The 13,823-nt window shown below is 35.1% G+C and overlaps 1 protein-coding gene across 3 annotated transcripts in view; it reads right to left on the minus strand.

The window, feature by feature from the left end:
* Positions 1–2,594: 2,594 nt before the first annotated feature.
* Positions 2,595–13,823, minus strand: part of tbc1d22a (TBC1 domain family, member 22a) — a 270,682-nt gene continuing 259,453 nt past the window's right edge. For 2 of the 3 annotated variants that reach the window (XM_005168538.6, XM_005168539.6), the window contains exon 13: positions 2,595–4,099. In XM_005168538.6, the coding sequence (XP_005168595.2) occupies positions 3,971–4,099 (129 nt within the window). In that variant the 3' untranslated portion in view covers positions 2,595–3,970. 3 annotated transcript variants of the gene reach the window in all.

Here is a 13,823-nt window from a genome sequence, read left to right on the forward strand (position 1 = left end):
TATATATATATATATTATATATATTATATTATATTATAATAATATTATATATTATTTACATATATATATATATATATATATATACATATATATATATATATATATATATATATATATATATATATATATATATATATATATAATTTTTATTAATATTATTATAGTTTATTATATGCTTCTTTTTGCGGTTAATTCGTCAATATTTTGGAAATAGAAAATCTTGAAAAATCTAAATATTGAAAAAAAAATCCTCTGAGGCTGTCAAAATGAAGAACTCAGCTTTTTTACTAATCAAATATGAAGCTTTTATATATTTAAAAAAAAATGCTAAATTTGTTTAAGGAACTTAATATATCGAAGGATTTTTATCATACAGTAAAAGAAAATGAATAAATGTAAATGTAAAATATAATAAATATTTTGACCCATATAATGTATTTTCAGCTACTGCCAAAAAATGCCCCTGCAAAATAACACGAATAACGAACAGCTTCTCACATGCACCGTCCATAGGGCTTAACTCACTGAACACTACTTTAATAACGCTAATATGCTGTAAATTCACAAATGCACATGGATTCAGCTCAGCATTGATAAACCCCATCTCCCATCTCGTTCTCATTTCATGGCAGCTCTCAGATGCAGGCGGCGTGGTGATTTGAATGTGTTTTTAATTCATGTGAATGGCCTGGCAGAGCTGCTGCGGGCCGTTAATTACCTGCCACTGTGAACATCAGTCAGTCTAATGAGAGGAACTCCCGCCCTGCATGCAGCACGCATATTAAGACTCTAATCAGCAAACCTGCAGCACGCGGCCACAGGGACCTGACTGCTTCCTACCCCACATTTAAAAAAAAAAAAAAAACAGCAAAGTGATGCTGATGTTGAAAACATGCCTTGAAAATGGCGTTAATGTTAGTACAGCACGGATCTGAGATTTGGAGAATTTTAAGAGTGATTCAGGTCAATGAAAGTCTAATTATAAGTACGTTTTTGCTTCAAGATGGAAAAATCTATTCATTTTTTTTCATTTTTTCACTCCAAACTGATGAGGAAACATTAGTATTTTATGTACCGTCAGAAAATTGGCTAATTTGTATTAATTTATATTATTTAATTTGCATGAAAACATAATTTTTAAAAGGAGGCGTGCTCCCAAACCCTTTGGGGGATGAGCACTTGTACTAAAAAGTATGAATTTGATTGTACAAACTCATCTAAATTAGGCACTAAGTCAAAACGTTACAAATTAGCCATGAGATCACGTTGACATTATCAACATTACCATGGCCCAATGGATTCTTTTTCATATTCCAGGCCCAAAAAATGCCAACTAAAAATCAGCCTACAGGATTTCATAGACAAAGTAAAAAGTTTGCTCTGTATTTGAGGATATAGCATGACTGAGATTGTGAGAATTTTAAAGAAACACTGGTTTTCATTTTTAAATATGTTCTTTTTACAGGTTTTGAGAATCCACTTAGCTGATCTCTGGGTTTGGCGAAAGCACTTTTAGCTTTGGCTTTGCATATATCATTAAATCGGATTAGACCGTTAGCATTTCAATCAAAAAGGCCACAGAGTTTCATTAATTTTCTTATTTAAAGCTTGACTCTCATGTAGTTAAATCATGTACTACAGCCAATGAAAAATGAAACGTTATTTTCTAGACCGATAGGTATAGAAAACAATTTGGTGTACAAATCATGAAACTTAGCTAGTATAGAGCTTGGTGTTCGGACCTATTTTCAGGCACTAGGGGAGTTTCAAACGCAGCCTATTTTCAAAAACAAATAAATTTTAAGGTTGATGCAGTTCAATAAATATCAGATCACACTTTCTGATTATAGTAAAAATTTGCTTTATGCTATACTAAATTATATAAATACCCCAACTGGGCAAGCTGCTGACTCACTAAAGTTTAATGAAGGGAACTGAACTGAAGGCAACAGAAACTGTGATGAATCAGAAATGGCCCACATTCGTTTCAAAATTGGTGCACAGAAGGCCCAATTATAAATTGGTACAATGCAAACAAGCAGGAGAGCAGTGCAACAAATCACCAGCAGTAACAGTGGTGACCAGGGCAATGTGTCATCATGCAGTTTATCACAGACAACTGCAAAAAAGGCATATGTAGCTGATAACTTAGCTAGGTCCTCATGGTAGTTGCACCATTGCTGATGCAAGGTCATCAAGATTGTACTGTTGATGATTGGGAAAAAAAAGAAATCTGGTCCATTTTTAAATGAATTACTTTGATTTGCAATACAGCTCAACATTACTGCAGAGAATGCCTATTTTTGATGATGCAATTTGTTTGTGCGTTATGTGAAAAAAAGGACAAAATATCAACCTACAGTTTTTATAAACAACCAAGATGGTTATGGAACGTGTTTTTTTGTTACATGCTGTTCAAATATTGTCAATAAAAAGTGATGTATTAATACAAATTCTTACATACAGTGTCTTGAATCATTGTATTCTTATATGTGAAATGTGATTTTGCTGCTATTGATCATCTGTCATATTGACATAATAAAACATAGTTAAACAAACCAATCATTAAACAAGTCAACGAATGTTCAAATCATATATATATAGTATTTATTTACACTTTTTTTCTATTTACATATCTTTGAAAACATGACAATTCTGTACACAGCTATTTAATTCAAAACATCTCACTCACACCTCTTTAAAAATCCATTCTGAAGTTTCTGAAGTCAATAAGCTTTCTATCCAGAAAACCTCCCAGTACCCCACGTATCTCACACTGAAACTCTGTTATCCAGGCACTGAATGTCAGTTACAGTAAATTCTTTCAATTCTGTGGCCAATCAAATAGCCAAAGGAGAGCGGTAGAGTTGCTGAATTCACTGTTTACGCTGAAGTGAATGTTGTAAAGGCAAATAATTTGCTTTGCCACATCCTAAATGATCATGAGTTTAAAATAAATATCTGTGATGTCATTAATCTCTAGAGTTAGGCACAACTTAACAGGTTCATGTAAACAGTATATAAAAAAAAGACAAATGAATTTAAAAAAAGCTGATTTATCGAATATATCTTGTACAAAAGGAAGGAAAATAGACTTATCAAGTGCAGTTTCACTTATATTTAGTTGTAAGAACTGGCACACAAATTTAAAAGCCTGATGACATGATTGAAGCAGCGCACAGTTCAAATACTGACAAAATGTCAAAAGTCAGAAGCTGATTTTCCCCAAACACATCTATTAATGACAGCGTTATACAGTCGGTATGGATTATTATATCAATATCAAAATGAGATGTCAAAATGAGAGTAACACAGACGGCAAAAAAAAAAAATGAAGCAGTTCTTCGGTTAGCGTCTCCAGCTGCCTTCATTGACTGAATCTGTGCCTCAAAAAAACACAAGCAGACCAAAAATAAGGCAGATTTTACTGACTCCATCTCACAGCCTCATGGGCACTGTTCTAATATAGAAACCCTACGAATCCTGGCCGCTTCCTGAGGTAGACCAAAGTTACAATAAATGTTCGTAGGCGCCGTTTAAGCCAAACAGCCTTACTGCGAATGCTTATAAACCATGCTTTCTCAGTAATGTCTGATTATTGCCTTGAATCAATTGGCCAAGCATCCATTCTGTTGTCTCATCCTAGTATAGTGGAATCCTGCTGTCTAAATGAACATTTCCGCAGATTCAGTGCATAGAGAGGGGAAAAAAAAAACTATCTATTGTGATTAAATTCCAAAAGAAAAATCAAAGATTAGTGTCCTTCGAGAACGCAGGTTGACCATGGCATTTGGAGTGCTGATATTAATAGAAATGCGGAAAAAATCCCGGATCAGTTGCAGCCCACTGTACACATACCCTCTCCCATAAAAAAAAATCAAACAAAAATAACTTTCACTGTTTCAGTTCAGCATCACACCTCCGAGGTCAGTAGGGGTCGTCATATTCAATAGTTGTGCTGGACCAAACCTCATCTTTTGTAATGGTTAGGGGCATCAGCAAAGGCAAACTTCAGCCGGTAAGCTTCAGCTAGGAGAACGCTAACTTCCTCATTTCCCCAGTGCATCGTAGGTAAGTTCTGGAGCAGAATCATCAGACCCTGTGGAGGATAAAAAGATTTAATTAAAAAAGACGTACACAATGACATCAATTGCAACTAGTAGGTGGGTAGTCCGAACAATTTACCATCTAATGCTGACTTAACACAAAACATGAAGTGAATAAATGAGTAATTTCACTCATTGAATGTATTTCACGTCACTTTTCTACTCTCGCTGAAATTAGTGAACTTGCACAGAAGATGTGATTGAGGCAAATATTGCGCATTCACCCAGCATAGACTTACTCGCATGAATAATTAAATTAATGTATGATGTGAAGTCAGCATAAGGGTGTGTTCACACTTGTTTGGCTCTTTTGATCTGAACCAAACAGAAAATTATTCATTTATTCCTGGCCTGCTTTATTTTTCCACTATTATTTTCACAAACAAAACTTAAGTTTTGTTAGGCACTAACACTTTGGTGGCAATACTTACACTTCAATTGACCCGCTAAGTAACAGCACATCACACAAGAATTAGTTTTAATCAAATGTGCCAAGTGTAAACACTAAGATAGCATGCAGTGCCAGGCTAGATCACAATCTGTGAGCATGTATGTTTCTTAGGAATATATACATCTCATATACATATCATATAGTTCATATACAGTACTGTCTGTTTTAATGATGTATCAACACTTCAGAATCACGACCAGTTTAGTTTGACGAAGAACATGTTAAAAAACTGGTTGACCAATTAGGTTGGAATTTTTGTCCTTTTGTTACTTAGAGCTGCTGAATTTAATGGTAAAATCCGACTTGGTGCCAAACAAAGCACAAAACAGTCTAGTCAAGCACACAGGAATTGCAGATCAAATAGGATCTGACAAGAGTTTCATTTCACTTAAATTTCTTCCACAACTTGTGACTTTTTCCTGCAAACTTTTTGAGAAGGTGTTTATGTGCTGTATTGGAGGTCGAGCAGAAGTGGAAAGTTTACTCAACAAATACAAAAGGAAAAAAACATAATGAAGGCTTCCCTCTGTACAACAAGTGAGTGTCTGAAGCATAAAGTTGCACAGTACCACCTTGTATACTGAGGTATTTGTGTTTTTCACAAAGCGCCATCTAATGTTGGAGTGATTTTGCATGTTCACTCAACTCATCGCCTGAGAAAATCACTTTGATATGAAAAAACGTTAACAATAAGATTTTAAAATGTGCATAAGCCTTTAGAATGTTTTAAAACTGGGGTTGGGCAACTTTGGGACACACAACATCTACGTTCCTGCAAATTTTGGCTCCAACTGCGATCGACTTCATAACTAGCTAAACTAATATAAGCTTCATTTGGACTGGGGATCAGCAGAAGACGAAGGATATTTTTATTTTTTAAAGCTATATAAAGACACATTTATTTGGATGAGTGGAGGGCCAAATGAATCTGCCATTATATGTCATTGAAAACAGGTAATATGTTAAAGCGCCATGAAACTCCCTTCTTTCGGTTCAAGTGTACCTCAGAATTTTTTCAAAAAATGCTACCTGATGGGTATGGAGCGTGTGAGCAGAGGAAGGAGTAGTGTGGCCGTTGGAGCAGGGGGAAAAAGAGCGGAGCAAACAACTGTAGTCAGTTTGCTCACAAAAAAAGACACAAACTGTGAGACGATGCATGATTTTAAAGTTTACAAAGTTAAAATGCAAAGAAATAAGCAGGAAGCATTTTAATGCCTTGCTACATATGTTATTGGTAATTTCACATACACGTAACCACAATTTGTTAAATCATCATGTTTTTTAAACACTAAAAAATGAGGAGGACTTCTCTCCTCCTCAATCCTTGGGTCTCAATGCAGACACAGTGGATGGGTGTGCAGCAGGTATTAGCCATTAACCCTGCCAGTAATCTGGAGGATTTTAAACAGGTGAATACAGCAGCACAGATAGGCGATGTGTCTGAATGGTAATAAACTCAACTGATAAAAGACAGAGTTCGCCATTCTCCCATTCTCTTACAGCTCTCCCAACAAAAATGCTTGCTGCAAACCAACAGCTTTTCTGTATCGACCATTACAACATCACAGGGGAAAAAAAAAAAACATGCAACAAATCCTGTGGATCATAGAAACAAACTCATATGACCCTTCATGAACGAATAAACACTATGTCTCGTGCGCGGACGTGGTCTCACCCAGTCACTGGGTCTCACAGCTTGGCAGGTCTGCCTTGCCTTCGTAAAGCACATGCTCTCTTGAATAATTAAGAAGCAGGGACTTGTCATAGGATAAGAAAACTCCCCAATGAATAATAATGAGAAACCGAAGCATTATCATTCTACTAGCAGATTCTCGCTATGCCACTGATTTAAAAAAAAAAATATTTTAAACCTGGAAATTCAAATTAGCTGACAAAAGCTCAAAATTATCCTGTTTTCCCCACAATTAAAGCTAAAAGGTGCTAATGTTGTCTCAACCGATGCTCAGCACACATAAAACTGATAAAATCTCAAAAAAGTACTTCAGGGTTTCTTGAACCTTTAAGGCAAAGGGGTCATAAAGGCGAATCAGAGAAGAATTGGGGATACAACTGAGAAATATCCGTGTGAATACAGCTAGAAAAGCATGAAATGTGTACAACATATGTTGTATGTTTGAAAAGACACATACTGTTTGGGAGAAAAGGGTCCAGTTTAGATGTTTGAAAACATAAACACTAGTCAAGGTTAAGAACAAGTTAAGGATATATTAGATCTGTACATTATAAGGTCCAAAAAGAATTGGGGTCAAAAGGAAAGTAGAAACTGTGAGAGGGCTGGTGAACCAGAAATCAGCTGTGAAAACACAAAAGTGGAAGAGCAAGGATAAAGAGTACAGCAAATTTGAGAGACCTCAGATTGTCCCGGGGATAGACTGTAGATGGGTGTGCTCTGGACATCTAGTCTTTATTTAATTATCCAAAAAAAGACTATTCTTCTGATATTCATAACCAGACTGAGATTGATTTATTAATGGAACAGCCAGAAACCACGACAAAGAGTGAACTTTAACTCAACATGTTCCCAACAAGTTCACCCAACATTCTGGCATGTTTGTTAATGACTAGCAATTTTGACAAGGTTTTGTCTTCAAAGATCAGTGCCAATCCCAATTAATCACACAATAATCAAGGCTTATTAAGCCTGAGATACACCAAACTTTTTAACGAGCTAACAGCGAAGTGAATTAGCCAGAAAGATAGCACTCTGATTGGTTGGTTCTGAATCAGAGCAAGAGAACAAAAAACTGAAGAGACGAACTAAGCAAACAATGCAAGTCAAGAGGAAACACAGAGAAGCTGAAAACTATTTGTAAACAATATGAATTATTAGATTATCAGACATATTTGCCAGGACAAATGTCTCTTCATTGTTTTGTTTTACGGTTTGTATGTACTGTATGCCTTACAAGTTCCAGTTGACCAATGTGGAATAAGAAAACAGACTACAGGGCTCTGAGGTTGCGGAAATAGATGTCCTTTTATGCAAAAGCAGAACACATGCACTGGTTTCAGTTGGCTGTTGTCCATTTTGAGTTTCCATGCACATCCTTTTGGTCCAGACGCAGCCAACAACACAGTTGGTTTTTGTCTGCAGTAATTAGGCATCGACTCGGTGTGTCTTTAGGCTTTAGGCATACTAGAAGCATCCAGGTGCTGAAGCAAGTAATAGTTAAACTCTGTAGCTTAAAGTTGCTTTAAATGTTAAAGGGGCTTATCTGGCAAGTCAGCTGTTGGCAGACATTCGAGCATCCTAACACACACATTGCACCAAGAGTGTTTCCTAAGTAAACCGTATGGATTCACTTTGCTGGAAGGAGTTTTTCTTGGTGTTTAGCAGACAAGGCAAGACATCGCTCTGCAGAGTTATTTATTTTTCTTCAGCGGGGTCAAGCCATGCTATCACAAAACACCGCCGCCGTTCTCCTCTAAATTATTATAACTTTCAATCACGGATTCCTCAGCTGCTCAATCTTAAGTGTAGGGTGAAGAGAGTGAGCTGCCCGTCAAGCTGTGTGTTTCTCTTCTCGCTCGGCGCGGTCAGGACCTCGCCGGTGGAAGCCCATTTCTCTTAGGTATAGAAGGCCAAGTCTAATTCACTCAAGGCGGCGTCAGGCGGCTCCAGCAGGCCTCAGAGTCAATGACTGCATTAGAGCGGCTTAGAGCCTCAATCTCCCAGCCTAATTCACCTATCCTGCTGGCCCTGATGAAGGAGAATGAGAACGCTTAATACTCCATCACAGCAGGGTACAAGGGGGATGGATGGAGGTAAGAGCGGGAGAAGAGAAGGGTACAGGTGAAAAAAAGTAATAATGTATCTTACAATGAAGAGAATGCCAAAGTTTCACAAACATTTGCAAGTTAAAGAGCCAAATTGTCACATTATTACTTGTTCAAAATCTATTTACTTGAAGGAGGTGTTTATAAGACTGTTATGACACCTTAATAATCATGATACACATCATGAATATGGATTTTTTTATGCTTTGATGACAAACGTGCATTATTTGCTATGTGATATAATTTTAAATGTAAAGATGACATTGTCTTTGTTAACTTAAATACATCATAACATTGTCTTTCTCAAGACAACTTGATATTATCAACATCATAAATTGTCATAAATCTGTCATCAACAGATCCATTATAATTGTGTTGAATTTTTATGATCACTTTTTGTTCAGTGGAACACTAAATTTGTCGTTAAGGATTCTCATTTTAAGTGTCAATACCTGACATTTTAATGGCAAACACAATTATTAGTTGAGGTCAAGAAAAATATTTATGATGTTGTAATACAATTCATGACACATTCATGTTTATGACAGATTTATGATAAGATTGTCTAGATGTTGTCCTAACAAAGACAGGTTATTATTATAGACTGTAAAAAAAATATATATATATGGATGTAGCATCAGTGACGTCACTTATATGTTTCTGAAAAGTGCAAATAAAGCTACAAGGAGCTGTGGTCAACCGTTGTTATTTTGTTCACACGTCATTGCACCGGCCAGGGATTAATAAAAAAGGGCAAAGAACTACAATGCCTGCGAGCATATTGCTTAGATGGGATTTTATTTGGAAGAAACACATACTACTTCATTATCTGTGATTCACTTGTATTCTGACCCCAAGAGCTTGGCTTTATACTATCTCAATAAAGGGTTTAGTCTTTTAAAAACACTGTTGAAATACATTTAGACACAACAAATTGTTCTTGTGACGTTTTCTACACGAGGAAAATGTAAATTACTTCCGAATACTTCAAATAAAGAGTTAGTAAATGCAACCCACATAAATCAAAACAAAAATATGATGTTTATGCCGAGTTCAGCGGCTAATCAGCCGGAATCAGCTTAGGTTACAAGACAGCGAGCAGCAAGACCAAGCTGTCACTCAAGTGGCCACGCCCTTAACTATGCACACTTTATATCACTTAATAGAAATGAAACGGATAAGTTATAAAAAAAAATTCACACCCTCACAGTTGACATGAAGGGTTATGTTAGCTATATACACCAAAATCATTTTTGTACTAGGCTGTAAAAACCTTTTTTTCTGCTGTAAAATCGGCCATTTTAATATTGACGTTAATAGAAATATGCTCTACAATGGAGCCAGGCCAAGGGGAATTTCGATGAATTGCAGTTTCAGTTACATCCATATCAGCTTGACGAGGGAGAACGGAATGTTGCCGCTTGATTACAATGTATTTATGTCAAGTTGACAAAGATATTTCAAACAGTGTCACCTATGCATTTAAAATGACACAACTGAGAAAACGATACTTAATAACAGTTGTCAAAAGCATGCATAAAGTTCCATGCAATGATTATAAAGGTTCAGACAGTCTTATAAACAGCCCTTTAAGTAAAGTCATACAAAATAATACATGAATTTATACAGAATGCACTATTCTCTCTATGTTATGAAAACAAGCATGGGTGGAATCATAATCTGACATGTCTGATATGCAGTACAGTACAGTACAGTAAACAGAAGAGCTGCAGTGTCTCAGACTGTTCAGTTCAGACACAATAGATCCCAAAAACCGTAACACTTTAAGCGTGAACGTATGAAGTCGACTGCTGCCGGCTACGCAAGCTTGATTTCCCACGCCACAGCATACCGGAATAAGGCAGAATGCAATTTGTGAGCCAATGCAAATGAGTGCTACATTCTCATTGTTGTCACAATAGGCACTAGGTGAGAAATTAAACTAAACAGTTGTCTCTGTATCTGTCATGAGCACAGAGAATGAGACTACAATTAAAACAGTAGAGTGATTACAATATTGTTTGTATTACAAAAGCGCTCATTAGGCTTTAATCTACCCCTTAAATGTGTGATCCGAAGACTTCATGAAGTTAAAAAAGGGTGTAATTCCTTGTGAAACCATTTGACTGAGGGATTTAAAAAAATAGTTTTGTTTAAATGTGACTATTAAAACAAATACAGTATCAGCACTCATAGGAGCGGCACGGTGGCTCAGTGGTTAGCACTGTCTCCTCACAGCAAGAAGTTCCTTGATTTGAGTCCAGGCTGGATCAGTATTTCTGTGTGGAGTTTGATTGTTCTTGTGTGTATGGGTGTTTCTCAGTACTGGTTTGTGGCTGGAAGGGCATCCGCTGTGTAAAACATATTACAAAATAATTGCCAGTTCATTCCGCTGTGGCGACCTCTGAAATAAAGACTAAACCGAAGGAAAATGAATGAATGAGCACCCATAAATCCTTTTAATACTAACCAATACTGACTAAATTATTTAACAAGGCAACATTTATGCAAATAATGCCTTTAAAAAATTATAATTCATAATCTGATGTTTTTAACAAGCATAAGTACTGAAAGACAGCATCATATTTAAGTCTAACGCATCAACTATATTCTAAATGAAGCCATCCGTGTAACTGTCAAATCAAATCCTAATCAACACAGTCATCTCAGTCTAATAAAGTTTTTCCTCGACAAATAACTAAATTAGAGCACTAATTACCAAGTAATGAATCAAGCCACATAATTGGAAATAAATGAGTGATTTAAAAGATCAACACAGCCAACCGACTTGATTGATAGGGGTCTGTTCATGTTTACCACACATAGAGACTTGCAGACTTCCTTTCTAGGGTTTAAACTATTTTTTTTTCAATGTTTGTTCAAACATCTTATTTAAAATGAGCTGAAAAAAACTATTCTTGAGTTATTTTTTTTGTGACAACTTAATTATTTTATGTTCGATCTACTTAAATTTGTAAATATTAATAAGTTAACTTAATTCCTTCATGTTTTCCCAACCGAGCGTAATGTAAGAAGCGTGGAAAATTATCGCTTGCTTACTTTTTTAAATTGTCAATGATTACATGTCATCAACATATTAAATCAACAATATTAGTGATATAAGATTTGTATTAATCCACACGCTGCCGCACACATGGCCTAGCCTGAGGATCTGTAATCTCGAGAGTAAAAAGTAATGAAGATGATGTGCCAAAAATGGGATTCCAGAAGCGATGCTGAAGGGAATGACTTTGATAGCCAAGTAAGTTCTGCACTCGCACTCAAGAACGAACTGAAATCAGTTGAAGAGTTTTGGAGTTGGACATTTCCTTACACAGCCTCCATAGTGGAGTATTTATAGCAATTCAACAGGTAATAGAAGACGGAGTCTTTCGTTAAATGTCAACAGATCCTTCAGAAGCTCGGATTTGTCGGCAATCATTTTTTGCGAAGCACCCATGTTCTCCTCGAATTCAAGTAGTGGTTTAATAATCAAGAGCAAAAGTAAAACTTTGAAGGTGAATAATCATTATAAGATCATGTAGGAGTTAGTTCAAGAGCTTTAGTCTTTGAAGAGTAATTCACTCAAGGTATTGTATTTGAAAGAATGATCTGTCTAAAACGCAGATGCACCAAATCACTGATGTGTACTCAAAACAGTTAAACAGTTGTCGACTGAAACTTAAAAGAAAACCATCCGTGTAACAGCCAAATCTCCTAATTAACTTGGTCATCGCAGTCTACTTTTCGACAAATAACTAGATTAGGACTCTAATTACCCGTAATGAGCAAAGCCAAATAATTGGATACAAATGAAGTATCTAATGATCTACACAGCCCACTAGCATAATTGATGCAGGACTGTTAATTTTTTGTTGCATTGAGGGACTTTCTCTCTGGGGCATGTAGATGGATGGTACACCATTAGTTATGGGAGCCATTGCCAGCAGTGATCATTACGCTCTATATGAAATTAAATTTACAACCCTTTGTTTTTTCTCTCTCCATGATGTGAAGTATTTGTGATGGTTCAAGTAAAAAAAAAATGTATATATATGAAAAAGGAACATAATATTATTGAGAATAGAGCAATAAAAATATGATCACATAGACCTGAGATATGCTGGACACAATAAACATACAAAAAAAAAGAAAAAAAAAACACCAAAAATGTATACTAACAGTCAGACAGAATCTGTGGTTATTATTATTTTTATTGCCAAATATATATTTAACTTTTTAAATATTTATTTAAGGTTTACAATGCATATCCAATTAGAACCACTTGTTTGGTAGTCTAAGTAAGTTTGTCATCTAATTTAGTTACAAAAAGACAATCTGTATTGTACATAAATCTTATAAACATTTGCATATTGTTCAACAATATAACTGGAATATATATATATATATATATATATATATATATATATATATATATATATATATATATATATATATATATATATATATATATATATACATATACATACATACATAAGTAACTAATCAGAAATAGTTTTGATTTACAACATTTCTTCATGGATTTAATGATTTAAAACAACTGTTTTTAAATATGACTTAAATAAAAAAAATTAACATGAATGAAATGAATGAAAAATCATTAATTTTGACTGTATACAATGTATTTTTTTATTTTTATTTAGCCTATTTCTACAAATGTACCTACACAACTTAAAATTAGTTTAGGATTCCAGGGTCACACATAAATATATTCAATAAAGTATATAATATTATATAATATAGTGTAGCTGACCGAACTTATACTAGAATTGTACGATTAATCAAAAAAAGATTGCGATCTTCATTTGATCCTACATGCAATCTTAGTTCAGCTTTTCTATGATTCAGCCAATTGTATTTTTTTAGCTTAGGAGAGAAGCGTAAGGCGGACATACAAGTCTGCACAGCAACATGGACAGAAACTAACACTTCCAAATGGCGTTAAAAGTGTCACATACTGTCAAATACAAGGTATAATTCTCTCAAAAATGTCATTTCTGTCCTAATTTAATGATGTAGTTTGTTTACTATCAAGAGGACAAGCTCGTACCCGCCAATGTAGGCTAATTTAGTGAACAGAACCTGCATAGGCTGTAAATAACAAGTATTAAAGTTGTAAATAGAGATCGTTTGGAAAGTTTAATTTGCATGTGTTTTTTCTCTCGAATGTACAGCAGCCGTCAGTCACACTCTGTGAAAGTGAAACCGGCATGCATATCGTTTAAATTATAATATCGCATTATAGAGTTATGATTACAACAAGCATTTAATATGTTTTTTTTCTTTCTTTCATAGCTTACACAAAGTGTTACACATGAAAATAAATGTTTAACAGTGTCACTGCAACTAATCTAGCCAATATAATGTTGAATATAATGCAAAAAAGAATCTTATAATGACAAATGTCTCAATAACAAAAAAATAAAAAAATAAAATAACCTACTTAT

Source organism: Danio rerio, chromosome 4 (assembly GCF_049306965.1).
Source record: "Danio rerio strain Tuebingen ecotype United States chromosome 4, GRCz12tu, whole genome shotgun sequence".
NCBI lineage: Eukaryota > Metazoa > Chordata > Actinopteri > Cypriniformes > Danionidae > Danio > Danio rerio.